At 39.8% G+C, this 26,024-nt stretch overlaps 1 protein-coding gene across 2 annotated transcripts in view; it reads left to right on the plus strand.

The window, feature by feature from the left end:
- The window catches only part of smpd3 (sphingomyelin phosphodiesterase 3), an 83,077-nt gene that overhangs the window by 14,427 nt on the left and 42,626 nt on the right, over positions 1–26,024 (plus strand). Inside the window, exons 2-3 of one of the 2 annotated variants that reach the window (XM_042214911.1) lie at positions 19,572–19,620; positions 23,716–24,415. In XM_042214911.1, coding sequence (XP_042070845.1) covers positions 24,114–24,415 — 302 coding nt within the window. In that variant the 5' untranslated portion in view covers positions 19,572–19,620; positions 23,716–24,113. The remainder of the gene's footprint in view (positions 1–19,571; positions 19,621–23,715; positions 24,416–26,024) is intronic. The other variant, XM_005948966.3, reaches the window with a different exon arrangement.

Consider the following 26,024-nt stretch of genomic DNA (forward strand, 5'->3'; position numbering starts at 1 on the left):
CCTGCAGGGACTACAGGCCACATTCTGACCTCGATGAGTGTGTGTGTGAGTGTGATGTCAGAAGGGGTGGGGTGGGGAGAGGAAGAGAGGCAGCCATGTACGGTAATTAGCAAGGACCTGAGGTTAAAGATGACACTGAGGTTGGGTGGGCTGTGGCTCTGTGCTGCATGCTAACCTGATTTTCAACTTCCTCCTAATTCTCCTTCTATTTTCAGCCTTACATGTGGTAAATTCTAAGAGTTAGTTTGGCTGAGTAGATTCTAAATGCAGCATTAAAGACCATCCAGTGCATCTGGCAGCATCAATTTAGTTGCTGCAAGCAGATTCTGTAGTGGAAGGAGCAGAGACGGACGGGAGCTAGACCTGCTGTCCTCAACCTGCAAGTGGCTGATGCTGGAGAGGTCGCTGTGAACTTAAACTTTACACTTTTCTCAGGCATTAAGAACTTAAAGGAACCAGGGTTCAATAGAAAGTTCATGCCAGATGGTTGTAAAACTTGGATGGGAGTTTTAGCATTTCATAATAATAATTATAATAAAGTTATAAGAAAAATAGGCTCTGAAAGGGTAAATAAGTCTTTTAAAGCTACTTTTAAATATTTATTTATGTCAGATAGGGGTGAAGATGTTGACAAAGAAGCTGCAGGTTGTTGGGGCTGTCCCAGCACACCGTCTGGCTGTTAGCAGCTCCAGCCTTAAAAAAAACGTTGTTATACTAGTCCCATAAAAAGCCTTTCTGTTGGATTTTTAATCATCCAAAGTATGTTAATTGACTAATTGATACCTGTTTAAAAGACCTTCCAATAATATAACCAAGAGGAAATTAAACCATGATCAATTGTCTGAATGTTGCTAAAACTCAACATTGATGATGTCCTTTCAAATATCCTTACATGGTTGTAGCAGGAGTGTGCAGCATTGTTTGTATATTTCTCAAAAGCAAGGTTAGTGTTGAATAGCATGACAAAGGACCAAAGGAGGACTGGGTGCAAATTAGCAGACGGTCACTTTTTTAAACGGTTTGTAAGAAAGGAGAGGTTTTTAATGTCTGCTGAAAGATAGAGGTTATTGTCATCAACAAACAGTGGAATCAAATTAAATTCCCAATTATTTTGTCTGGAGTTGGCAGATAATAAGGGCTGAATGTAACCAGAAGTTCTTTGTGTAAGTACAGAGTTATGAGTCATAAGCTCAAGCTTCAAACGGTTGGTTTGTTTACGACGGGCTTCCAATGGAGAAACAGCTTTCTTAAAGGGAGAGGGAAGGGAGCTTGCTTCAAACTGTTTATGAACTGAGGGGCTGCAACAAGCTTCAGCAAGAGAAATATATCATTTTGTTTAACTATATATCATGCAAAGCTACTCTAGCAGGGTATAAAATAAAAATAATGAACTAGAAATGAACTGAATGTGTCCCTTAAATAGCTTTTTCCACTGATTAATTGCTTCCAAATTAAACTATATTTGTCCAACACTGTGGTGCTATAAAACATCAGGCCAATACTGAACCTCACTAGGATTTAAAATAAAAATATAGCTGCTGGATTGGTTTTACTGGTTAAATAGTCAAGGGCAAATTTGGGGCAGAAGACCATGAAAACTCAAAATATTTATGTTACAAACCAGCAGAAGCTGCTAGAGCTACTGAGCTCCATCTCCCAGCCTTGCTCTAAGACAGTACCTAATATCACACATATGTAAACAATCATGCGGGACCAGGAAAAATACAGGGCACCTACCAGTAAATCACCAGCAGAACCAAGAGGATTATATGTTACATAAACTCTGACAATTTCAGCCTTCTATCCAAACCATTGAACTCAAGTCAGCAAAACCAAAACACATGTTAGGCCACAGTAACACATCCATCTTCTCTAAAGCACAAGCCTGAAAGAGCCATAGTTCAAAAACTAAATGCTGTTAAGTGCTAGGATCTCAAAAATGGTCATTTCATATACTCACACATAAACACACGATATTTAAATGATTTTATTTTCTCTAGTTGACATTTTACATTTTCTACCTTCGCCTCCGACTATAAAGAGGATCATATTGCGAAGCCTCCAGTGATTAACAGTGAGAGCTCCATCCTGACCTGAAGCCAAGTAGTAATCTGTCACTCATAATTAAATCAAGCTTTCAATCATTAAACAATGACCCAGGCAGAACAAGTAATAGTACTACGTGTGTGCTTTAGGATACGATGAATTTTAAATGTACTGATGATTTAATGAATCAGAGCTTTCTGTTAAAAACTGACTCACAGATTATTCCCATGGTGCAGTGCTCTCATAGCCTACATCTGATATCACTTCTACAAATAAATAAAGCAATAAAGCTTTGAATTACTAAGAAACTCTCACCCAGAGTTCCAGCTGTGAAACACAGAATACTGACCGGTGCTCACAGTGCTGCCACACATACATGACAGAAAATATCGGCAATAGGTCCCCGTTAACATTTCCTTTGAAAGCAAGCACCACAAACTTAAAATCACTTTATGAGAGCAACAGGGAAATTTGTATTGGAAATAAAGTAAGCACAAAAAATTAAACAGCTTTAGTGCCTGAGCAGCACTGGTACAATGTGGAGTCACACACTCGAAATCAAAACTGCATTTTTTACTGTCTGTGTTAGAGGAGTAACTTATTTTAACATTTGTAAAAGAACTGTGCTTTCTTTGTGTAGTATGTACTTATCCAGGTCACAGGTCCATCACAGCGTTAACACGTAGAGACAGGGAACCGTTTACACTCACATTCACACCTACAGCACCTCTTAACCTCACATGCTTGCCTTTGGACTGTGGGAGGAAGCCAGAGCATCCATACAAGCACAGGGAACCGGATTATTAGATTGCTAAGTTTCTGTCTATTATATAGTCCCTTAAAGTGCATTAGAAAGTACACTGAGATTACAATTGTTATGAATGTGTGCTGTGTAAATAAAGCTGACAGAATACTGAACATAAAACCATGGTGCATGGTAAAAACAATGCCAGTGGAACACAAAGTGCAATGAATGTCATCTTTCTATTATGCTTATCATGTATTCAAAGTACTTTATGTTTAGTGCTGTGAACAAATATTCATCACCTTCCAGATTTCCTAGTTTTTTTTGCATATTTGTCGCATTTGAGATCTTGAAACAAATTTTAATACTTGACAAAAAACCCCAAGTGAATAAAAAAAATCATGTTTTCATTCATTAAAGTAAAACCTTAATTTGGGTTTCCTTCTTCATAAGCGTGCCACCACAGGATCCACCCTTCATGTTATTAGCGTAGTGCATCTACTCGGCTTTCAAAGAAAAAGTATTGGAGTCTCAGTTTTTGTTCATTAAGAAAAAAGCTTCTTCAAATGTTCAGCACAAGATGAAAATTCAAAAGGTCATCTCATTTGGAGTCACTTACTCTTTCTCCCTCACACAGACGCTCACCTGTGTTTGCCCGGGCCTGAACTTTGGGCTGTTTCCATAGCAACATTCATCGCACTTAATGATGGTGACAGCCAGCTGCGGTCATTTCCTTGTGTCATTTTTCAGCATTCGCCGCCTCTTCTTCCTTTCCAACGTCCTCCCTCTGAGCGTCTATACAGTTAGACTGGATGAGAGCGTCTACCCACCTCAGGTTTATTTGTAACGGGTTAGTGGTTCTCGCCAAGCTCACCCTGAAAGTTGAGGAGAAGAAGAAAAAATCACCAGGGAGATTATTCAGACCCAGAGTTGCAGCCGATGCCTTTGCACTGCTCTCCACGAGGATGCAAACACAAAAACAGAATATGATGTGACATGACTTAGGCAGAAGTTATGCACAAGCCCAGTACAGGCAGTATCAGCATGCAGGGAGGCTACAACATAGTTCCCGTCCTCAAGTTCTAGCTCAGTGGCAAAGGCAGGAATATTTCTTAATACATGCATGTTTTTGGGATATGAACAAAACCCACAAAGACATGCAGAGAACCCCACACCGCACATCCCCCATACGCCTGGAGGGAATTCAAACCCATTTTCTGAGGCAGCTGTGCTAACTGTGCTTTTGTCGAAAAGTGAATCGAGTCAAGTAACTGCAGAAGATCACAGACTGTCAGGAAAAGGCCACACATGGAGATTCAGAAAAACCACAAAGGCGTGGGATGGCTTGAAAAGAGAAACATAATTAACACAAATGAGAAGTAACAAAGAGCAGCCTTTGTATCCAGATAGAAAAGTTGGCATATCAATAAAAGTAAAAAAAGCAACAAAGTAAAATGGAAAAAAGGTCATTATATGCTGCTGTTACTTAAATGTCTGCTGAGGCTTTTTAACAGAGTTTTTATTATTCTGATTCCTTTCTTATCTTCTCTCTAATGGTTTCATTTCAATCAGAATTCATGCTACTTGCTTTTGATCTCAGCAAACCAGTAATTTTCATGTTACTTTTCTTCAGATTTGTCTAAATCTTGGTCTGCGCTCTTTTGTTTCTTAGTGGCAAAGAGGGTTTAAGAGACTGTTTACTCGCTGGGCCCACGTCCTCATTTTATGTTTGACAGCATTTTAGTAGATAGGTGAATAGCTTGGACAGGAATTGAGCTGCAGTTTGGGGAAGGCCTCGAATGGGACTGGCGGCGGTTCCCGGCCTGGCGGTTCCCGGCCTGGCGGTTCCCGGCCTGGCGGTTCCCGGCCTGGCGGGTCCCCATGTACTAAATAGAAGTGAAGAAGTTAAAGAATTAAAAAGGGGAGGGAGGGGCACGTAAACGAGAACAGCTTGCAGAGCTGGGAGAACATATATAGATGAGAATCGGAAGACGACCAATGTCGTTGCCTTTACTGTGTATGCACATGTGGCCCTGCGGTTACAAAAAGACAGCTTAACTTTTGTTTTATTTCTCTTTTGCAAAAATAGATCGTCTATTATTCTGTAAGCAGATGTTCACATGTATAAAAACCCCACACCAACCAGGGTTTTGGTGGTATATCACTGCAGGCACACCATTGCATGTTAGCCTCATGTATAGCCGGCACCTTCAAAAGAGGTTGTGGGTTTGTAGACCAAAGCATCGCTGTTATTTTTTTAGTCATTTTCAGTAGCAGCGCCACAATTTTACCACGAATGCCAACAGTGTGGCTGCTGTTTACCCAGCCATCCAATTACAGTGTAAGAGGATACCAAATGGAAGACCAACCAAGTGCTGAAAAACAACAGAGCTGAGTTTAATTCGGCTGCTATCCAAGCATTTGTGTCTTTACCAAATGAAATCGCCCAAACAACCAAAACCGATATGAAATTTATTGCTTGAAAAAACATTTTGTTTACTGTTGATGTACCAGTTAAGTTAAGAATAACAACTAATGATAAAAATCACAATCATTCCCACTGATTTCACGTCATACTTTTCCACTGGTTGTCTGTGTCCCACCAGTAGAGTGCACCCCACAGTTTGAAAACCACTGAGCTTGCAATACATTTTTCCCATGAATATTCTGTATCATAGCAACCAAAGCATCACAGCTGAAGAAAAAAAAATGCTGTGCTTTCGAAGCGCTCTCAAACACTCCCAGCTGGGCATTTACAAAAGAGCGCCCAGTGTTTTCAGCTGGGGGAAAAAACGTGTCTGTGTACACACACCCTTTGTCTTCTGGCAGGTTTTGTCTCGCTAAAAATGTTGTGCGTTCAGATGGCACGCGAGAGCACACAGTTTCATTTTCACTCGTTATAAGTGACTGGCTTGCTTGCATGTCCTTCACACATGTCCATTAGGAGGAGAGTCAGCCAAATTACAATGGATGTAGTGTGACTGACCGACTGACTAAAGCACAGACACTAAACTGTTTTCGGAGACAGTAATCTGATCTGCTTGTGGAAACTGACTGTGAATTCCTGCTAATACACATCAGCTCCTTTGGGCTGCTAGCACATTTCCCCTTCTTCTCTTTTTGTTCCATTCGAGGCTGTCTGCCGTTCTAATTTGAGTTCAAAGACAGTCATTTTTCTAGCTGCTCGGCTTAAGCAAACATACATTTGCCCTCAAAGCGCAGCCAAGGCCAGGCTGAAACTTATTTTCAGCTTTGAGTGTCCGTGTGAATGTTTTCACCAACCTGTCGTAGAAGTTAGGACCGTGCTTTTCTGTGTGAATTTCCCACAGTGTTTCTAAAGCGTGGCAAAGCTGATCTTCTCTACTGGGTTTTTGAGAGGAATCAGAAAATATGACCTTGCTACTGGGAGCGTGGTGGGGAGATGACCACAGGCTGCTTTGGGCAGGAACCCAAACATAATTAAAGTCTTAGATCATCAGAAACACCACAACGTGTTCGGGAGAGAGTGCAGCAGTCCTAACATTAGATGTACTTTGGTGGTTTAAAGGGAGTGAAACTCTTTTTACATGATTGTGTGTTGATGGTGGATCAGCACACAGCTGAGTAAGCTGTGCTGCTTTATCTGCAGCAGGGCCAAAGGGGAAAGCACAGTGTGTGTTTGTTTTGGATGCACATGTGAGTGTTTAATATGCTTCTCAGTGTCCCGGTTATGTATTGATGACTTAATGTACCGAACATGAAAGCTCTTGTGTGTCTGCCTCCATGTCTGCGATAGCATTATGTGAAAGAGTCTATGCTGTTTGCTGTGATGTGGGTGGAAGGAAACGGAGAAGGGAGGAGATAAGTGAATGCAGAGAAAGGGTGAGTAAGATTTAAAAAATATGAGTGTGGCCGGAGCTGTTCGCCTGCTGGTATCATTCATTTCTATACATATTTTTTCTTTTTCCTGAAAGATGGTGACATCACCCATTGGTTTCTGGGCTCAGTGGACTTCAGTTTGAGTATTTTGGTTAGTTTTTTTGAGGTAAAAATTACTTTGTTAGGATGAGATTGTGGGATGAGAGTAATTAGCTAATACTAGAAAGCCTGGCTAAGAATCTGCATCAAAAACAGACCTGCTTATAAAATATAAGCAAGTCACTGGTTCAGAAGTAAAGCATGAACCGCTCGCCTGTTTGTCACATAATTCCATTAAAATGCTCTAAAAAGCAACAATAAAGCAAACATAGTCGAGAGGTCCATTTCAGTGACTTCATTTAGCAGAGGTGATGGCTCTGGCTCTATCACTGTATGATAGTTCTGAATTTAAAAATTACCTGTAAAGATTTTTTTTTGCAGCAGGCATCAAACATGCTTTTTAATGCTACAAAACTTATTTTACAGTGGAGTCTATGGGGAATGACACGCTTGTGGAACCAGCCTTAATTGGCCATTAGAGGAACTGCAGTTTTTGGCCCTGGTTCAGCTGTGATTATGGATGGTTTTTTATTTACTAGCATAGCATTGTTTTGTTTGTTTTTTTATTTGAAGGTAACACATATACATATTATTAACATAGTATTTTCGGATGTTTTTAGTAAGGGAGTTTTTGCAGTGTGGATTGCTGCCTTATCTCCTGTTATACTGAGTAGACTGCTACACTGACCTCCATCAGACTGAGGTATTGATCCACTACAAACTGGCTGCCCTGGATTAGAGAGCGAGCACACCCAGCAGCAGCTCACGCATGCAAATGTACATATAGGCATGAGCAGAAAACATGCACGCACATTTTTTGACCGAGCTCCATTGCCCCCTACCCTGAACCCACATGGATGAGTGCCCAGAGGGCTGCTGGGTAATTGCGAGTCATGACTGTAATCCACTGAATCTGAATGTAGCTAATAGACCCTCGCAGTGTATTGGTCTGAATGAACTGCCTTACAATGGCTGTCAGATAAAAGTGCAGCTGTGACTGAGGTGAGAGATGATTTGCAGAAAGGACGACATTAGTAAGTCATTAGAGCAGCTGAGTGACTTAACTGTGTATCTTACTGTACTTAGGCTACTTTTTAAACCTTCTTGCTCAACTACATCGCCAATTAGTGTTAAACAGTCAGTAAAGAACAGAACAGAGTGCAAAGAAAATCATTGTCTGAGCTTTTCTCCTCGTCCTCACAAGCACGTATATCTTTATGAAAAACTTTGTTTCTAAAAGATACAGTTGGGGGAAATAAAAACAAAAAAGAGCATGAAAATTATCTGTGTGAGAACTGGAGCCTCTTTTACATGGATCGTATCTAAGATCTCACATGAACTGAAGTCTGAAGTGCAAAATTCTGTTTTATAATGAGTGAGCAGCGTGTGAGGACCATAAAGCTTTTGATTTATTCATTCATGTGTTAAGGTTATATTTGGGGATGTACACAACTACTAAACACATTAACATTGCTCCCCTCTGTAGTCAGCACCAATGTTCCCGCTAAGCTGCTTGCGTGCTCAATCGCGCACTGCTGGCACGCTCTCTGCGCACAGAAAATCTGCGTTGCGCACAAAAATAAAATCTAACGTGAATTGAAATTAAAATAAATACGTTAACAATTGATTCTGTTTTACAGTGTGAGTCAGTAAGTGACCGGTGACTGGCTGCTCCAGCCAAGGATGCGATTCACTTTCGTATATACCGAGATAATCAACGTCGTTGACAGGCTATGACAGCGTCCTTATGTGCCGACACCGGTGTTTTAGCCAGCAAAGCGGCGTGGCTGATGTGGAGTGAAGCCACGTTAATGACAACGTGTACAACCATTGGAGATGTGAGCAGGACAGATGGAACAATTGACGGAAAAAGTGTGGACTTTATACCAGTTTTTAAATTGTGTTGATAGACCACGTAAAACCAGAGTTATGATAAAAATATATGTTTGTTCGTTTTCTTCCTGAATACTATCGTTGTTTATATTTACTGCGGGAAGAAACGGTAAAGATGGCATTTTTTAAGGAAAGCACTCGGAAGCACTCTCCGCCTGTGAGAAAAGACAAAACCAAAAAACCCTTTCCTATTGGTGGAAAAATGTACCATGTCGACCAATGATATGGCAACATGCCATTTAGTTGTTTAGAGTAGGGGGGAGGTTTTAGTAGTGACGCCGGTGTTTTGAGATGCGACGTTTAGCGTGTTTGGAGTCTAAAGTTAGTGTGTTGTCTTGTGTAGTTTGTAATTATTTTTTTGGAGCAGCACAAATAATTTGTGTGGCATCAAATTTGATGCAGAACAGCTGATTGTTCTGTAAATAGTTTGAAATGTTTATTTTAAAAAACGCCTTGGCTGCATTTTTAGGTAAACAGCTGCAAAAAACTTTGTTGTTTGCATAACTCAGTTACTTTTTTGAAGAAGTAACTATATAATTAATTGCCCAACATTGGTCACAGCTTTATATATACACACATATATATACACACATATATATACGCACATATATATACACACATATATATACGCACATATATATACAGACATATATATACACACATATATATACAGACATATATATATAAAGAAAGTTGTGTTTTCAAAATTGGAGTTCAATTACTTCCAATAGTGTTAACGTACTAAACAGGTCATGAACAAGACTTTTTAAAATTTTAATTGTAAGTGGGCTAAAGCACTTAATTAAAAGTAGTCTAACATAAATGCTGTAATTTGATTATTTTAATAAACCATGTAACTTGGATGGATTCGATGCTGGCGTGACCACAGTGCACACGTCTGCTGTCGCTCACAGTGGTCCAAGGGATCACTCAGAGAGTTTGTGTGTTCGCGCAGACACATGAAAAATTAGAGGGAACATTGGTCAGCACCAGAAATACCAGCTAGTTATGCAGACGGTGGTGCTCCACCGCACCTTCTCTCTCTGATGGAAGACATAAAAAGCTAGGTAGAAATAGATGATGCAGTGCTTCTTAAAACTGATTTAGAAAGTGAATGACTGTATATTGACTGTGTCTGGCATTTAAACAATACATTGTGCACAGGCAAGTGGATGTTAACCTGCAAGGAAAGAAGACTGCTAGTATTAGCTTACTTCTTCCTTTCGCCTAACCAAACATTAGCTTACTTCACTTCCTGCAAACTGGTCAAACACCGTGTGTTTATATTTACATGCATGCATGATTATTACATTTCAGGAGCATCTAAAATATGCTTTAAAATGAACTGTTCAAAATAGCTCCCAAGAACATTGTCTACAGTATTTGACCTCGTCCGTAAGACTGTAGTTTCATAAATCTTAACCAAAATATATAACATATATAACAAATATATATTAGTTTCTTTTTAACTTATATTATTAATATTTATTAAAGGTAACGTGTCAAGTATCAGTTTGAATAATTGTTTTAATCAATTTAAATGAACCCTTGTATTGTCCTTTTGACAATACATTTTTGACCCCTGAGGACAACAGGTGTATGGAAATCGGGAGGACATTATGAGGGTTAAGGATTTTAACTTAAATAAGGATGAACACATATATTTCCAGAAGATTTGCTGCTAAGCTTAGCTAGCGATCTTTCAGCACTATTTTTATCTCTCATGCAAATTAATTCTCCTTTTATTTGTTTACAAAACGTCAACAAAGTTGTTTCTAGTTTTTCAGTCATGAAAACTTTAAAGATAACTAATCTGGAAATATGCAGAGAAACTAGCTTAAGCTAAGGCCTGAGATAGCTGCAGTTAGCCAGACACCAATGACTACTTGGTTATATTTTTTCAGCACATTACATCATTGACAAATTGATTATGGTTCAGAAGAGTAAATTGTAGTCAGTATTTTATTTATTGTATGTATTTAATTGCGATTTTATAACTATATGATTCTCCTGTTCTTGGTAATGTCAGTTAAAACTGTTTCAGGTGCACTTTACCTGCTTTTTGGTGGATAGCAGCCCTGTTTTACATTTAGCTGGTGAAACAAAGACAAACCCCAGTCAGATTTGTGATCTACATAACAAAGCCCACATACAAAAGGTGTGAATGGAAATGCATGACATGTGAGCACACCTTTATATAATAAACCTGCTAGTTTATGATGCTGCAGTTCAGGAACCCTGCAGCCTGATCAGGTCAAGCGTATGACGTAGTAGAACTAATTTAAAAGAGGCTGAAATGAAAATAAACTTTTCGCCATGCACAGAGATGGACACTGGCAGCTGGGACATTAAAAAGTGGGCCAATAATTCTCTGAATGCCTCAATAAAGGGCAGGCCAACAACTCTGTCAGTACACGAGCTGTGAGGAATGGAAATTCCTGCAAAACCACAGAAACTGATCAGTGATGTTATAGCAAAACGTTTGTGTTAATCATTGTTGTGGCTGACTGGATTTGACCTTACCTACACTGTATGTGTTAGATGTCAGTCAGAATAATGATCGCTCTACAAACTTTCATCCTTCTGTACATTTTTGTTGTTTGCTGATTCGTTTTGGCAGCGCTTAAAACATTAAAAGAGTTTCGATGAGTGTGACAGTCATAAAATGTTAACATGGGATTAACATTAAACATTTTTGCCATTTCTATAATCCTCATAAAAATGCATTTTTAAACTTTAGCATTGAAAACAAATTTTACAATGTGGATGCAGTTTGTAGCAAGTAAAAATATCACTGCACTTCACTGCATAGTACTATGCTGTGCTTACAAGTCACAGTTGCCATCATACACAGTTGATGACACACTGACGTGGGCCCTAAATCAAAAGCAGGTTAATGGCAGAGAGGCTCTAATAGCAGCCTTTGTGTTATGTAAAAGTCCAGAGGTGAGTGTGCGCTGCTCTGCACAGTGATTTATGAGATCATCTACTGCAAAGAGAGACGGTAAATGTGGGAGAGCCAGACATGAAGGAGAGGGCGACATGAAACAAAAGGTCACGGGTTAAAATAAAAGCTATAGTGTCACTCTGCTGAAGGACCATCGTGGTGATGTTGCAACCCATTTACTCCAAATCATATATGTTTATGTTACTGCTGAGTGTTTCCAAAAGCAGACTTTTTTATGCAATTGTCATCCATCACAATGAATATTCTGTTTGCTTTCATTTTTGGTCCAAGCTGTTGTTGAAAGCGTGGACCGTTGGCTGCCTGCAGTGGTGCTTTCAGAAGCTTTTGTATGAATCTGAACAGTTTCTGTCCTCCTCATATCTCATGTTTGCAGCGTTTCCAATGCCAGAAGCTGAATGTTCAGAATTACAAATCAAAAAACAAACCTCCTGATCTGAGCCAGCCTTGCCCAGTTCATTTGCTATCATGAGAGCTGAAATGTTGCTCAAGAGCAGGTGGCAGCGGGCCCTGATCAAATTACCCTGCTGATTCTAGTGTACCTCACAGTGATGGTATTATATGTCTCCAACTAACCATGTTACAGCAGCACAATCGCACTGAAAAAAGAGACGCAACAACGGAATGAGAAGAGGAGGGAGTGATCTCTTGATAGCTTAAGATAATCATAGATTTCTGAAGTGCAGGATTTGTTTTCAATTTGACCACACAGAAAGTGGGAAAATGAAACCTTTAACTCTCATCACTAATATCTGTGTAACAGGCAGTCAAGGGACAAAGTGCAATACCGGACCAGACGTACATGTGATCCTTACGCAGCATCAGTGGGTGGACGTGAGCTTTAGTGTCACTGTGAATTTTCTGATGTGAAATGGATGGCATGGAACTGACACAGATGGACCAGAATGCCTCTGTTTTATTTATTCATTAAGTTATTGATAGTGATAGTGATAGTACCTGGCAGTTAGGCTACAAGATAAACTGAGGAATCTTGGCATTTTGTCTTCACAGATTTTTGGTTCCTTTTCTTGTTCTTTTTCTTTCTCTCTTGGATCTTTTCTTTTCACCTTTTCTGTGTCTCAAAGCATTGTTGAAAACATTTTTAGGAAAAGAGTGAAACTATGAAAAAACAGTGATGGGACGCTGTTTAAATGAAACTGCATAATCATGCAGTACCAACGAGACGTCTGACTTCATTCTGGGGTAGGGAAAAATCCAGTGGTCCAAACCACAGTCATCAAAAACTGTCATCAGCCACTAGCGAACAAGGGTGGTCTGGTTCCCATAGTGACCTGATCTGAAGATCATGAAATCAGGCTAAGATTTACATTAAACAACAAGGAAGTCAAAAGCCATGAAAATACTGTGGCAAGTCTGCAAGTTCAGGTTCAATACAGGTCACAGATCAATCCACTGATCTAATATCAGTTTCAGTTTTATCTAAAGTCTAAAAGTGCAAAATGTTCTCCAAAATCAAGTGCAGTAATTCTTAAACAAATCAAACTTTCTGAAATGCCCACATTTTATGTCCAAAGCCAGTCTAATAGTGATGGGACAATCAATTAAATCCATTCTGAAACCACCTCCAAATCCAGCCTAAAAGTGGTGCAAATCAAGTCCGAAACCCAATCAAAACAGTTGAAATCCAGTCTGAAATCAAGTCCCAAACCACATTAACACCCGTTCAAAATCAGCCTGAAACCATTCTGAAATTTTGCCAATTGATTCTACACTCTGGAAACCACTTAAGTCCATTCTGAAAGCCTGTCTGAAAGCAAAATCCCAAACTGTGCAAATTTAAAAAAACCAGACTTGGCAAAAACAGTGTAAATCACCCCAAACTAGTTTAAAATTGTTCTAAATTTGCCAGAAAGAAGGTAAAAGTTAGCTTTAAAGTACTGTAAAATCCTTCCCCAACTATGTCCAAACATAAGTCCAACACCAGTCCCACATTCATAGTATTGCAATCTTATATTCACACGCTTATTTTGAAAACACTTAACTTCAAGAAGTAAAAGCTTTTCTCACTGTTCTGTACAAAAATTGTGTCACACAAAGGCACACATGTGAAGTTCCTGAGATCAGCTATACTCTGAATTATTGAGGTTATCAGCTGCAGGCTCTCCTCCCACTGATTATAAATAATTTGACGGTTTATCGAGTCCAGAAGAAAAGTCAGGGCGCTCGTGGGAGTTGTTGTTCTGCCCAACTCTTCCCAAAGGCCCGATTTCAGCCTAGATTGCTTTGCTGTTGATGGAAACATGAAGCCGCAGTTCTTAATTGATTGGAAAACAATCATCTGGGGCAAAACGTGTGACTTGGGTATTACTTGCATGTATTATAGCGCCTGATGGGCCATGAAACATGAGCAAATAAACTGACACACCAACCCCCCTGCATTATATAAGAGGCTTCAGCATGTATGTGAGAGTGGAAGCTGTGTCATATCTGTGCTCCCTGTACAGTGACAGGCAGCCACAGTAGTACAGTTACTAAGTGCATGTGACTAGGTCACCATGACAACAGCACTCCCTGGAGCATGCTGTGAGCAGAGCGACGTCACTGGCCTTTGCATGCTCCTGTGTGTCTGCGTTCGTGTGGCACTCGCTGGATCGAGAGCTGGTCCTGCACAGGCTGCTGTGTGTGAGAACCAGAAGCAGGAAATGAGCACAGAAGACAAAGATGAGACAAACGAGTGACAGCGAGGAAAATTAAAAGATGCGTAGATGCACGAAGGGTGTAATCGCTCTGATGTGCACTCCAACACTATTTTAGTTTCTGCCAGATGGCTTTATTGCTCCTATCACTATTTCTTCACCACAGGCCCCTGAGCTGTTTGTGTAGTGGATGTGTGTGTGTGTGTGTGTTGTCCTTGTGTGTCACTCAGAGCTCTGTTCTTTCTCCTAAATATCAAAAGGGCATTTATCACTGATAGGCTCCATTCAGCTGCTGCACCACACCGTGCTGCCCAACAATCACGGGTGGATTAGAAAATAACCGTCTCAAATGAGCACAGACGTGTAAAACAACAGTCCTGATTGTAAGACCAGCAGAGCACACAGACCAATGATGTCTGTTTGTACCTGTGTGTGTCATAAACGGTTTGTTTTACAGAGGTTTTGCTTCAGTTCGTTCAGATTTTGGTTTGATTTAATATTTTAGGTCATTACAGTGAGTTTGAGGGCAAAACTTTGGACTGTTTTACATCTTTTCATCACATTTTTTTTCTCATTTTATTCGTTTGTTATCATTTGTCTTCTTTCTTTTTGCTGCTCACGTTCCATATTGTTCAGATTGTGTGTTTTACATCTGTTTTTGATGCTTCATGTGTCAATTTAGGTCACTTTGGGTAAAATATAGGTCATATTGTACCCATTTGTCAATATTTTGTGTCTCCTTTTTGTGTCTTTGCAGTAATCATAGATAGAATAAAAGTTGCACGTAGTTTCTGGGTCTGAAAAGTCTGTTAAACCTAATTAATCCAATTTAATGGCCACCAGGGGCAACAGCTGTGGTTCCAAAATGATTTCCTATAGAAGTTTGAGAAAATGGCTCTCTGACTTTACATATGTAAACACTTTGCTGCTGAGTTAGTGGTCTTAGTCACTCATTTTGGTTCATACCAAGTTTCATTTAAATCTTGGTCATACTATGTTTCACAAGGGAGAATTATAGCTACAGGGTAGACTGGTCTTACAACCTGGGATCAAAGTCTTTAGTCTAAACAGCAGCCCCATTCATCTATACTGTCCATAGCAGTAAGTGGCATCTTCTTCACCCTGGATGTCAAATGCTGACAAGGTTCTGTCAAGGTTGGTCATGTCTCCGGCATGCACAGGATAAAGCGAGGTGCATTTTACTCTCAACTCGTCACTCGTCACCTGGAAATGCAAGCATCACTTTTCATCATCCAGGGTTAATGTTGTGAAGGCGGGTAATGTGGTTGCTTTGTGGGTCATCTTATTGCTGAAGATTTTCTCTCATCACCTTGTAATATAAAGATAAATGACAAGACTTTTGTAATGAATTGGTGCTACAGTATATAAAAGTGGATTGGGAATTGAATCTTGAATTGTTCCTAAATTTCAAAGGATATAATCTCCAAACTAAGGTGGGACTATATTTGGTACTCCAGTCTGAACACTGCAGAAATGACTACAAATAATTGTTATTGTCACTTTCTTGTGATCATGTAGATTTTTAAGTCATCTGTTATTTACCTCCTTTACAAATATTTACTTGCTTTATTTATTTATTCTGTATTGGAACTGCTGGCTTATTTTGGCGATTTGAATCCCTGTTGCCAATGTTCCTGTTGATTTTCAACATTTGTGTCTCTTATGGGTCTCATTTTGGTGGTTTGGTTGCTCATATTTCCTTGAATCCCCGAACCTGTGATTCAGTAATCCAGTTGGTAATCATCCGACACATCGGTATTCACTCAAACAATGCATGTGTTCTGTGCCTCACCGACACGTCACGCGCACATACTGCTGATGAGTTCGAACAATCACGAGTGAACACGACATTATTGACCTTCCATATTGTCCACGCAGACTGCTGGCGCTCGCACACAGTTTTTCTCCTGTTTATCCAGACAGACGATATTGATCGGGGCTGAGGGGGGAATTCTCTGAAATGAAGCTCTCTGAGTGAACTTTAGCAAACTGCAGGTCCCAAGCTGACATATTCATTTATCACTGACATCCTGGCTGTCAATCAGAGCATCCTAATGAGCTCACAGTACAGCGAGGTGCGCATCCTATTAGGTGATTGTTTGAGCGTGTGATTGGAGAAATTGTTAGCTTGAGCTGTACTCCAAAGCTACATTATTATACAGTGTCGCTTTTCCTGCATCATATTGGCTTCGTGAAGCCAGGGAGATGAAAACAACAAAGAAAATATCAAAATTTAGTCCTGATGTTGTTCCAAGTATCCCCCACATTGCGTCATAAATGGTATTTTGCCTTATTTTAATGGCACTGATGATTAAGTATGTAAACGAGTGAAGGTAATTTTGAAGTGTCATTGTTTTTGTCTCATTAAGGGATAAACTCCCACACTGCTCTCTGATTAAAGCACCACTCAGCGCGTTTGTGTTGAAATTGCACTCTTGCTGCAAGTTTTCATCTCTCTAATGTAAAACAGGGCATTGCCGATGATTCATTAATGGCAGGAGGCGCTAAATAGTTTAAAAAGCCACTTTACTAAAAAAAATAATGGAGGTCACATAGTTTATCCTTTGGCACAGAAATTAATAAAGTCATTTTAAATGGTTATGGTTATGAAAATAACCATAACTGTTGTGTGTTTGCTACGACAGTTTTCAGCTGGATATTGTGGTCAGGGTCAAGATGTACCTTCCCTTTTTTTTTACAGGCAGATTTTAAAGGTGCATTAAGGCACATTTTTATATTAAAACGCAGGTTAATTTAACACAAAAGACGTCAACAGTAATGATCATCTGTTTGTTAGACTTTTTTAGTGCTTGTTTTGGTTCTCTGACCCAAAAATTCAGCTGCCATCATAACAGCGTATGTGTACCTCATATAAACCCCACAGTGAATGACAGAAAGCAGATCGCTGCCACAGTGACATGTTTAATAGCGGAGCAACTCCACAGTGCAAAACTGATGATTGATTGATTTTTACAAACAACATCATCAAACTAAAATATTTTGGTAACCTAGCCAAACGGGGAATTAGCTTTTTAAAGTGCAGCATGTTTATTGATGTTAACGTGTCTATTATAACGTCTAACAAAAAAAAAACTGTGCAGAAGCTGTTTGTTTGCTGGTCACACCTGGCTGTGGATCAAATTCCTGAGTTTGACTCACGCTGCAAACAGAATAAGCACAAAAAATAGCAGCACGAACAAAGTGGTGTTTATTAACATGCAGATTGCTCGACTTTTAACAGTATTTATTGGTTTTTGTACTTTTTATAAATAGATTTTATTTGATAACGAAGCAGCTCTTCTATAGAAAACTCCTGCACTCCCTTTCATGTTAGATTTTCCACATCTCCCAGTCTCCATCAGTTTATAATGCTAGACTTTCGCTGCCAAATACTTAAAGAGAAACAAGAAATCTTCATTTAAACTTTGTCAGTCGCATTTTAGTGAATGCAGGCTGACGCTAATAATCTCCACTTAGTTAACGTTGCAAAAATAATAATCTGTGGAGATAATGGTACCAGACAGTTACTGAAACCAACCAAATAGTGGTTGAAAAAGCAATTTTACCAGTTCACCTACTAATGTGGCTTTATTCAAATACATATAGAAAAAAACCTGACCATCGAGCGACTCAGAAGAAAAAAGCCACAAGCTCATAATTTCAGAGCCTGTATCATGAAACTCATGTACAGGTCTGTGAAAGGCAGCCGTATGGTGAAAATATAAACACAAGTTATGATTTGAGTGCTGTTTCTGTTCCTTCAAGCACAGTTTAAAATTCAGAGTCTGAAGAGGAACAGGAAATGATCTGCCATCAGCGGCTTGTATCTCTTTCTGCTATCCCTGGTTTGCACCTCACAGACAGCTTCTTACTTGAAGCACCTCTAAAACAAAGCTGAACTGAAGGCTTTATTACTGATCCCTGGTTTATTTCATATTGTTCTGGCCCACAGCACTAAACCATCCGTGCAACGCTGATCAGTTAAAATGATTCAGCTGCTTGGCCACCTGACCTGTGCCACCTGCCTCTGCAGCCTGTTATGGAGCAAAAAACGATTTTCTAGATTTTATTTAAGTGATAGTTGAGCAGTGTCATTAAACACAAGGGGGGTTGTGTAAATTCAAGCTTTCCTGCGCGAGAGATAAAAATACAGATATAATATTTGTCCTCATTAGTCGACATTGATCCTCTGGTGAAATCTCGGCGGCAGCAGGATTTTAGAAACAAACAGAAGCGCTAATTAGCAGACATCAGCTCCCCTAACAAAGGAATTATCTGCAGTACAAGCTGACTTGTATACCTTTTTTAAAAATATTGTGTGCCTGTACCTTAACGTGTGTGTGTTTCCAACATGTGTGTGTCTGCTGACATTGTCACTGTTCTTTTTCCGTCGCTGTATTTCTGTCTCTTCCTGCAAGGCGACGTATTTGGCTATAAATTATGCACCGCTGAGCTTCCTCTGATAAGGCCAAATGTGACGGTTTGTGCTCGTTGATCTATCAGCTCTGACTGAGGTTTGTTTTTCTGGGTGTGGTCGTTGATGCAGCTTTCAAAAGGTAAACTCCCCACAGAAGCTGAGGAAAGTGGAAGGTTTTAAAGGCCGTGGGATCGAGGATTTTAACGCTTAAAGCGGCAAAAAAGATGAATACAATGGGTAAAGACTTCAGCAGAGTTAAAGGTTGATGATAGGATGATGTAATCGGGCCAGTGTGGATACTTTAGTTATGGACAAAAACTAATTCTTATGGTGTTCAGTTAAGTCTTTACTTATCAATCTCAAGCCCACCTTATGGGAGCTTTTGCCAGACTTCCAGCGCTTTTTCAAGTCATTATATAATTCATTGAATAAAGTTGTGTTGCCGGTTCAAATTTTGGGTGCTCATTAATAAGTGACGTAGGAAAAAAATTGCAACCAGAGAATTTAAAATTGCATTTACAGGGAATGAAATAAGTATAATATGAAGGGAAATCAAAATGACTGAGATTTATAATAAATGTTTTTGAAAAAAAAAGTAAATGTTGATAATCGCTGTATGTGTGACAGTGTTTGGGGAGAGAGGGTACATGCAGACGTATAGACACGCATACACTAAGAAGATGTGCCTATAATATATCATTTTCTACTCTGTGAGCTTTAATCACCATCAAGCAACCATCAAGGTCAATTTGCAGCAGGAAAAGAAAATGTGAAAGTTAGAAACAAACAAATGAAAACATGCGGTACAAAAACGTCCTTCTTTGAAATGAATGAGCGTGTTTGCTAATTTTCTCTTCCTTTTTTTTTAAGATCCTGTGCTCTGTTGGATCCAATCGAAAGAGCATTAATCTCCCCGCAGGTGATAATAACACCATTTTTACATAAAATCACATTGTCTTTATCTGTGTGAGGTATAATTATGATACAAACTTAAAGCCAGAAAATACCTGTTCTAATCATCATTACACAGCACTATCATCATAATTTACTGATGGAGTTTTTGAATGTTATGATTTCTGTTCGTTGTATTGACACACCAGCATCTCTCCATATAAACTGCTGTAGACTGTAACTTTCTCTGTGTGATTGTCGTACTTGCACCTCTCGTCCTAGCTGTGCTGCTTGAGTTTTATTATGCAACTGTTAATATTGAATTGTTTGGAGTTGAGTTATGATACTTAAACCTGCTAATATTGACTTGCTTATGCCAGTGAGAGGCTGATGAATCTGAATTTGAACACGAGCAAGTCTAGCAGAAAGTAGTGAGAGGATTTTCTTGCATGAGTGAGTTTTGAATTATCCATGTATTTTTTTCTTCCTGAAACCTAAAACGAGCAGCCAGAAATAGCACATTTTAATGAGCAGTGGCTGCAAATTGCGGCTTAAATGCCAGGCGGCATGGAGTCAGTGCAATGAGTGAATTTGTCTGGATTAGAGTTTTTGTGCAGGGGGTAAGCTCTCTGTTTGCTTCCTTTTTGTTTATTCACTCTCTGCTTGCTCTTCCTTTTGCTTATTCTAAATGCATATCAGAGTTTCATCGATATTTGAGAACAATGAAATAATTACCTTCTGTCGTATATCTTAAAAATACAATAAACAGTGTTGTAATGTGTGCTGTAACACAGCAAGGTTTAAAAAGTTTGGTTGACTAAAATCATACCTCTTCAATGAGTCGATGAGGTCATGGATGGATGGATGGATGGATGGATGGATGGATGGATAAATGGATAAATGGATAAATGGATAAATGGACAGAGACATGGATGGATGATGAATGGATCAATGGCTAGAGAATGATAAATGAAGGATGGATGGATCAATGGATGAATGATGATGGATGGATGGAGATGGATACATGATGGATGGATCAATGGATGACTGATGGGTGAATGATGATTGATGGATCAGTAGATGGATGATGATGGATGGATGGTGATGGATGGATGGATGGATGGATGGATGGATGGATGGATGGATGGATGGATGGATGGATGGATGGAGATGGATACATGATGGATGGATCAATGGATGAATGATGGATGTGTTTAGGTGGCTGCAGCTCAGGTAGAGGAGCTCAGCTGCTGATCAGAAGGTTGGTGGTTCAATCCCTGGCTCTCCAGTCTGCATGCCAAATATCCTTGGGCAAGATACTAACCCCCACTTGCTCTCTGATGCATCCATCGGAGTATAAATGTGTATGAATGTTAGTTAGAAAGCACTGCAAAGTATAGACAACAGTGCTTGTGTGTATGGGTGAATGCGGCGTGTTGTATAGAGGGCTTTGAGTACTCCACGAGAGTAGAAAAGCTCTATATAAGAATCATTTCTCATTATAAGAAACATTTACCATTTACCAGTCCATGGATGGTTGGATCAATGGCTAGAAAATGGATAAATGAAGGATGGGTCAGTGGATGATAGATGGATAAATAATAAATGGGTAGATGGATGGATGATGGATGGATGAAAAGGGGTGAGGGTGCTATCTTCTGTCTGCTTGCTTTTCTGAGAAAGTGAACTAAAAATAGATATGGAAATATAGTATTTGGAGCATAATAAATGTTTTTTTATTATGCTTGTTATTTCAAAATATAATCATATACACTCCCTTTAAACCATACTTAACCAGACATACAAGATGCCACAGGGATGTCACCCACTAGTTTTTGAGTGCACAATACAAAAATACTAAAAATATGCTCTATAGCACTGTAGGTCACGTTATTTATCACACAATTTCATCAAAAACCAAGGAAGATGGGTCCTGTTCAGTGACTTGGTGAGGCCTAGCAAATAATGGCTAAAGTCGCCTTTCTCAGTACACCTGTCTGCCTCACCGGTGCCATTCAGCCTATGGACAGGTTAGCTCACAGTTTTAAGGTGTAATGCTTAGTTCATGGCCGACCAAAGTTTTTTTTAAAAAGTGCTGCAAAGTTTAATCCCAAAAAGTGCTACCTCTTTTCTCCATATGTCCAGTGAGAATTGAAGTGTGGACTTCCACATGTTAGACTTAAAGACAGTCAGTAAAACACTGCCGTCATATGCCCCTAATGCCCACTGGTGAGTCAGCAGGTCATCTCTTTATATCTTTTCAGGTCAACCATCGCAGCAGGAAGTCAGCAAGTAGTAGCACAGGCAGCTCCTCTGTCATAATACGAATCATTACAGTATACAAAGGTTTCGACCCTACACAAGAAGATTACAAGGATGGAAGAGGTGGTAATTCTGGGAGAGATGTCCTATTCAGAGAATGAGCCTGTCTGACAAAAGAGCTTCATTTCGGGAGAAAATAGTAGACAGTGGTGACAAACAGCTCCCACAGACATGTTTTGCTGGAAAGTCTTCTATCCTAAATAGATTTTAAAAAAGCAGACCCTTGACAAAAAGAAAGATGAATACGTGACAGCCTGTGCTGTCTGCGGACCTGTGGAGGTGTGATTATACTGTCCAAATACAGAATGAAAAGTTTCATTCATTTGGTGAGCTATGTCAGAATTGCTTTACCTACTTTCTGCTTTAATATGGATTGTGAGTATAATATGCACGCAGCATTTCTCCACGGTTACAGCAAGTTTATAGTTGTCTTGTTGCACAGCAAATGAGACAAGGTTCATTCAAAAGCATGAGTTGTTCCACTGCCCTTCTCTGCTGGGCATATGATGTTACACCAAGGTCAGCACTCTCTTTGTCTTCCTAAACTCGCCTGTTGACATGAATGAATTAATCTAGTCATTACTTATTCATGTCGGTGGGATCAATTCTCTTCCCTCTGTTGCCTATGCTGATATTAAAGTTGGTTAAAAAGCATTTAGGGTTGGAATTTCTGGTTAAGTCATCTGCGGGCAGGAAGAACGACGTGGTTAATGTCCTTTCCTTTGTGATACCCTTTTGTAACAACAATTACTGATTCCACGATGAGCTGTTTCCACAGCCCTTCTCCTATTTAAACATAGACTTTAAATTATTTAAACAGTGCGGGCCAAAAATTTCTGTGGTAGTGGATTTGTGTGTGCTCGTGCACTATGAAATCTCTTTGTTTCAGCTTCAGGAGCTTTGTAGTCGTTAATATCATCGTATCTTTCAACTCTTTAGTTTATATAATATTTATGTTCTGAGAAATATTCAAATGCAAGTCACCTTTTCTCCTTTTTTTGTACATACTTACTTTTCCATGAGGAATATAAATGTGTTATCTTTTCACAATCAAACACAACACTTTTAAGTGGACCTGTTACTGCAGCACTGCTGACAATGAAAGTGGGCCAGACTTTATTAAACTTGCAGGCGAGTGACTGAAACAGCTACCAGTGAGAATGACAAATGCCATTGATTGGCTCATGGCGTGGTAGTAAATACATAAAGTTGTTTTCTAGGTTACTGGAATGTCTGTAAGCGACCTGCCGGTAGCTTCAAAGTGATGTCCGATAAACAAATCACTTCCAGTGTAGATGCAACATAAGTGTAAGCAGGCTACAAAGTCAAGTTTAGCTGCCATCCATGCAAATCAGCTGATTTTAGTGCCAACCCACATCAGCCGATTACTCCTTCTGCACATCCAACTGACTATCTCGTGCAGCTGCCGCCATTTAACCTGTTTTAGCCTGCCCACTATTCATCTCCAACCCACCCACACCCCAGTAGTATGACCACAGTCTGATCAACTGCTTGTCTTCTGAAATAGCTTAAAAAAATACATCCCATAATGGGTTGTTGTCAGGAGTATGTCGTACTCGCTGTCATACATTATTCTTTCTTCTTGTAAGACGAGACAAACTACAGTAAATAATTTTGCCTGTAGCTTACAAGCCTCTGTGGAGATGTGCTGTTATTATGCAATTACAGTCATTCTGACATGTATGAGTTTCACTCCCAGAGGAATAAAGTCAATTACTGATCCCCTGCTTCTTTTTCCTTCTCTCCCGCCTTTCCTCTGTCGATGTGCTTCTTTCTTCAGGTTTGGAGGAAATGCTGATGTTGAGTGGATACCCCCTGCAGAGGTGGTTTGAGTCCTCGCAATCATAGATCCGTCATCAAGGGAATAGCTTTCATCATGACAACTGCCTACCTCGAGACTGCGCTCCTTGACCCCTCCTGTGGAGGGTGTAATTACTGAGGGAGGGGCAGCAAGACTGAGATAAGCTTTCCTGTGAAGATAGAAATCATCCAAACCATGTAGTGTTCCTTTCTCCAAGGAATGGGGGAGGGTCTACATTTGAGTCTGATCTTTTTTCATTTATTTCTGCTTATGTAATTAGTGGAAGAGATTTTGTGATTGATTATAGTGTATGTGGGTGTGGACGTGCAAGGTGAGGAGAAAGTGACAGACAGAAAGAGAGAGAAAGAAGGAAAGAGATGGTCCTCCACATCACCCCGTATTCCAGTGCCTGTCTGCACTTCTTGGATGGCTTGTCGTGGAGCCTGGTGTTTCCCTGCTACTGGTTCCTGGACCGGCTCCTGGCGTCCTGTGTGGCCACCTCGCTGGAGAAGCGACAGCGCTCCCAGGACCCCTGCTCCTTCCTCACGTTATGTGTGCTGATCTCCGCACCCCTTTACCTGCTCCTCCTCCTCGCCTCCTTGCCCTTTGCTCTGCTGGGCTTCATCATCTGGGCTCCCCTGCAGGCAATCCGCCAGCCCTACCTGTACACCTACTGCAGGTTAGTGCCAACATGGCTATATTATTTATTACTGCTGCTGTTTCTGTGAATTTACAGGGCTCTGAAAAAGTATTTTTACCAAACTTGATTTAAACATTTAAAGGTTTCAGATCATTAATCACATCCTAATAGACAAAGTTACCCAAACAAGTACATAGTACAGTTTTTAGATGATTTCATTTATTAAAAAAACGCTATCCAACCTTACCTAGCCCTATGTAAAAAAAAATAATTGGAATAGTGGTGACGGAGTGGCCAGCCTAGCAAAACTACTCCAAGAGTGAAGGTTTCATAGTGGCCTGGCCAAATTGAGATGCTTTGGCATGACCTTAAACAGGTCCACAGAGATATGAAAGACTTGTTTGAACTTATTACAAATGCTTAATACTAGTTCTCGCTGCCAAGGTCCAGGTAGGCTGGGTAGTTTTTTTCCATTAATAAATCAAAGCATCATTTAAAAAACGCCTTTTTTATTTACTTCTGTTTTATATTTTATTTGTTTAATCTGAAACATGTAAGTGTGACAAAACTGCAAAAATGCTTTTTCACAGCACTGTACATAATATCTGATTTTGTAAGGATGTAGTGTCTTTTACTTTAGACAGTATTATGTAGTGACCTAACTGTTTTAAGGTAACACAATCTTTTCCTGCTTAAGGTTTCTACAGGTGAGGAGGGCAGACCTACAGCCAACCATGTAGGCCTTTCTTTGTCCTTGCAGTGGTTCAGTTTAAAGATGACTGGATGAACGCACTTTATACCGGTTTACACATTTTAGACTGGCTTTCAACTAAACTGTGAATGAAAATGAGGCCCTGGATCAATGTAACGTGAAAAATGGGCCGAGCAGTTGTAGAGTCATGCTTCATTTTTTATCTATAGAGCCAGTTGTTCACAGGGGTTGGCTATTTCAAGAAGGGGAAAATGAAGTCATTATCTTGTGTAAATAGTTTGCTCGTGGGTCTGCTTTCCAGCTGCAAGACTCCATTGGCTCTCAGTGGGTGTTTCGTTATCAAAACACCCACCCAAGTGGCAACCCGCCATAACCACAAAATGGGAAATACAGTATTTAGCTCTGTTTGCTTTGGGACAGCAGCACGATCTTCCTATAATTAGCAGTTTAGAGATGGCAAATGTAAAATGTGAGTTTCTAGTATTTTAAGTATTGTTTCAACAGTCACCTAGTAACAGTTTATTGTATATTCATGGATAATGTCTTTAAAAAGGTAAAAAGCACCGATGGCAGTAGAGTTCAGGGCCAGAAGCATAAAGAGGGGGTAGAGTAGAAATGGTAGAGTGAGAATAGAAAATGTAATACATAGCACATCACATAATAATCATTTAAGAGTAAAACAGATAACAACAAAAACAAAAAACAGACAGGCTGCTATGATGTGTGCATGTCTGTTTTTATTCCTAAACCCTCTATAATTAAAATCGCACTATTATTATGAAAAGGGCTAAAAGCTGTAAGGCCCGGTTGCACCTTGTGGGGTACACTGACATAACTGTTTGATCCAGTTTATATTTCTCCACAGAGTCTCAAGGACAGCCTAGCTGCTTGGTGATAGTACAGAATTCACTGTGTTCTTATCTGAAAGATGGTAAA

The sequence above is a fragment of the Haplochromis burtoni genome, unplaced genomic scaffold, assembly GCF_018398535.1.
Source record: "Haplochromis burtoni strain Fernald_Lab_line unplaced genomic scaffold, NCSU_Asbu1 Contig_627, whole genome shotgun sequence".
Lineage (NCBI taxonomy): Eukaryota > Metazoa > Chordata > Actinopteri > Cichliformes > Cichlidae > Haplochromis > Haplochromis burtoni.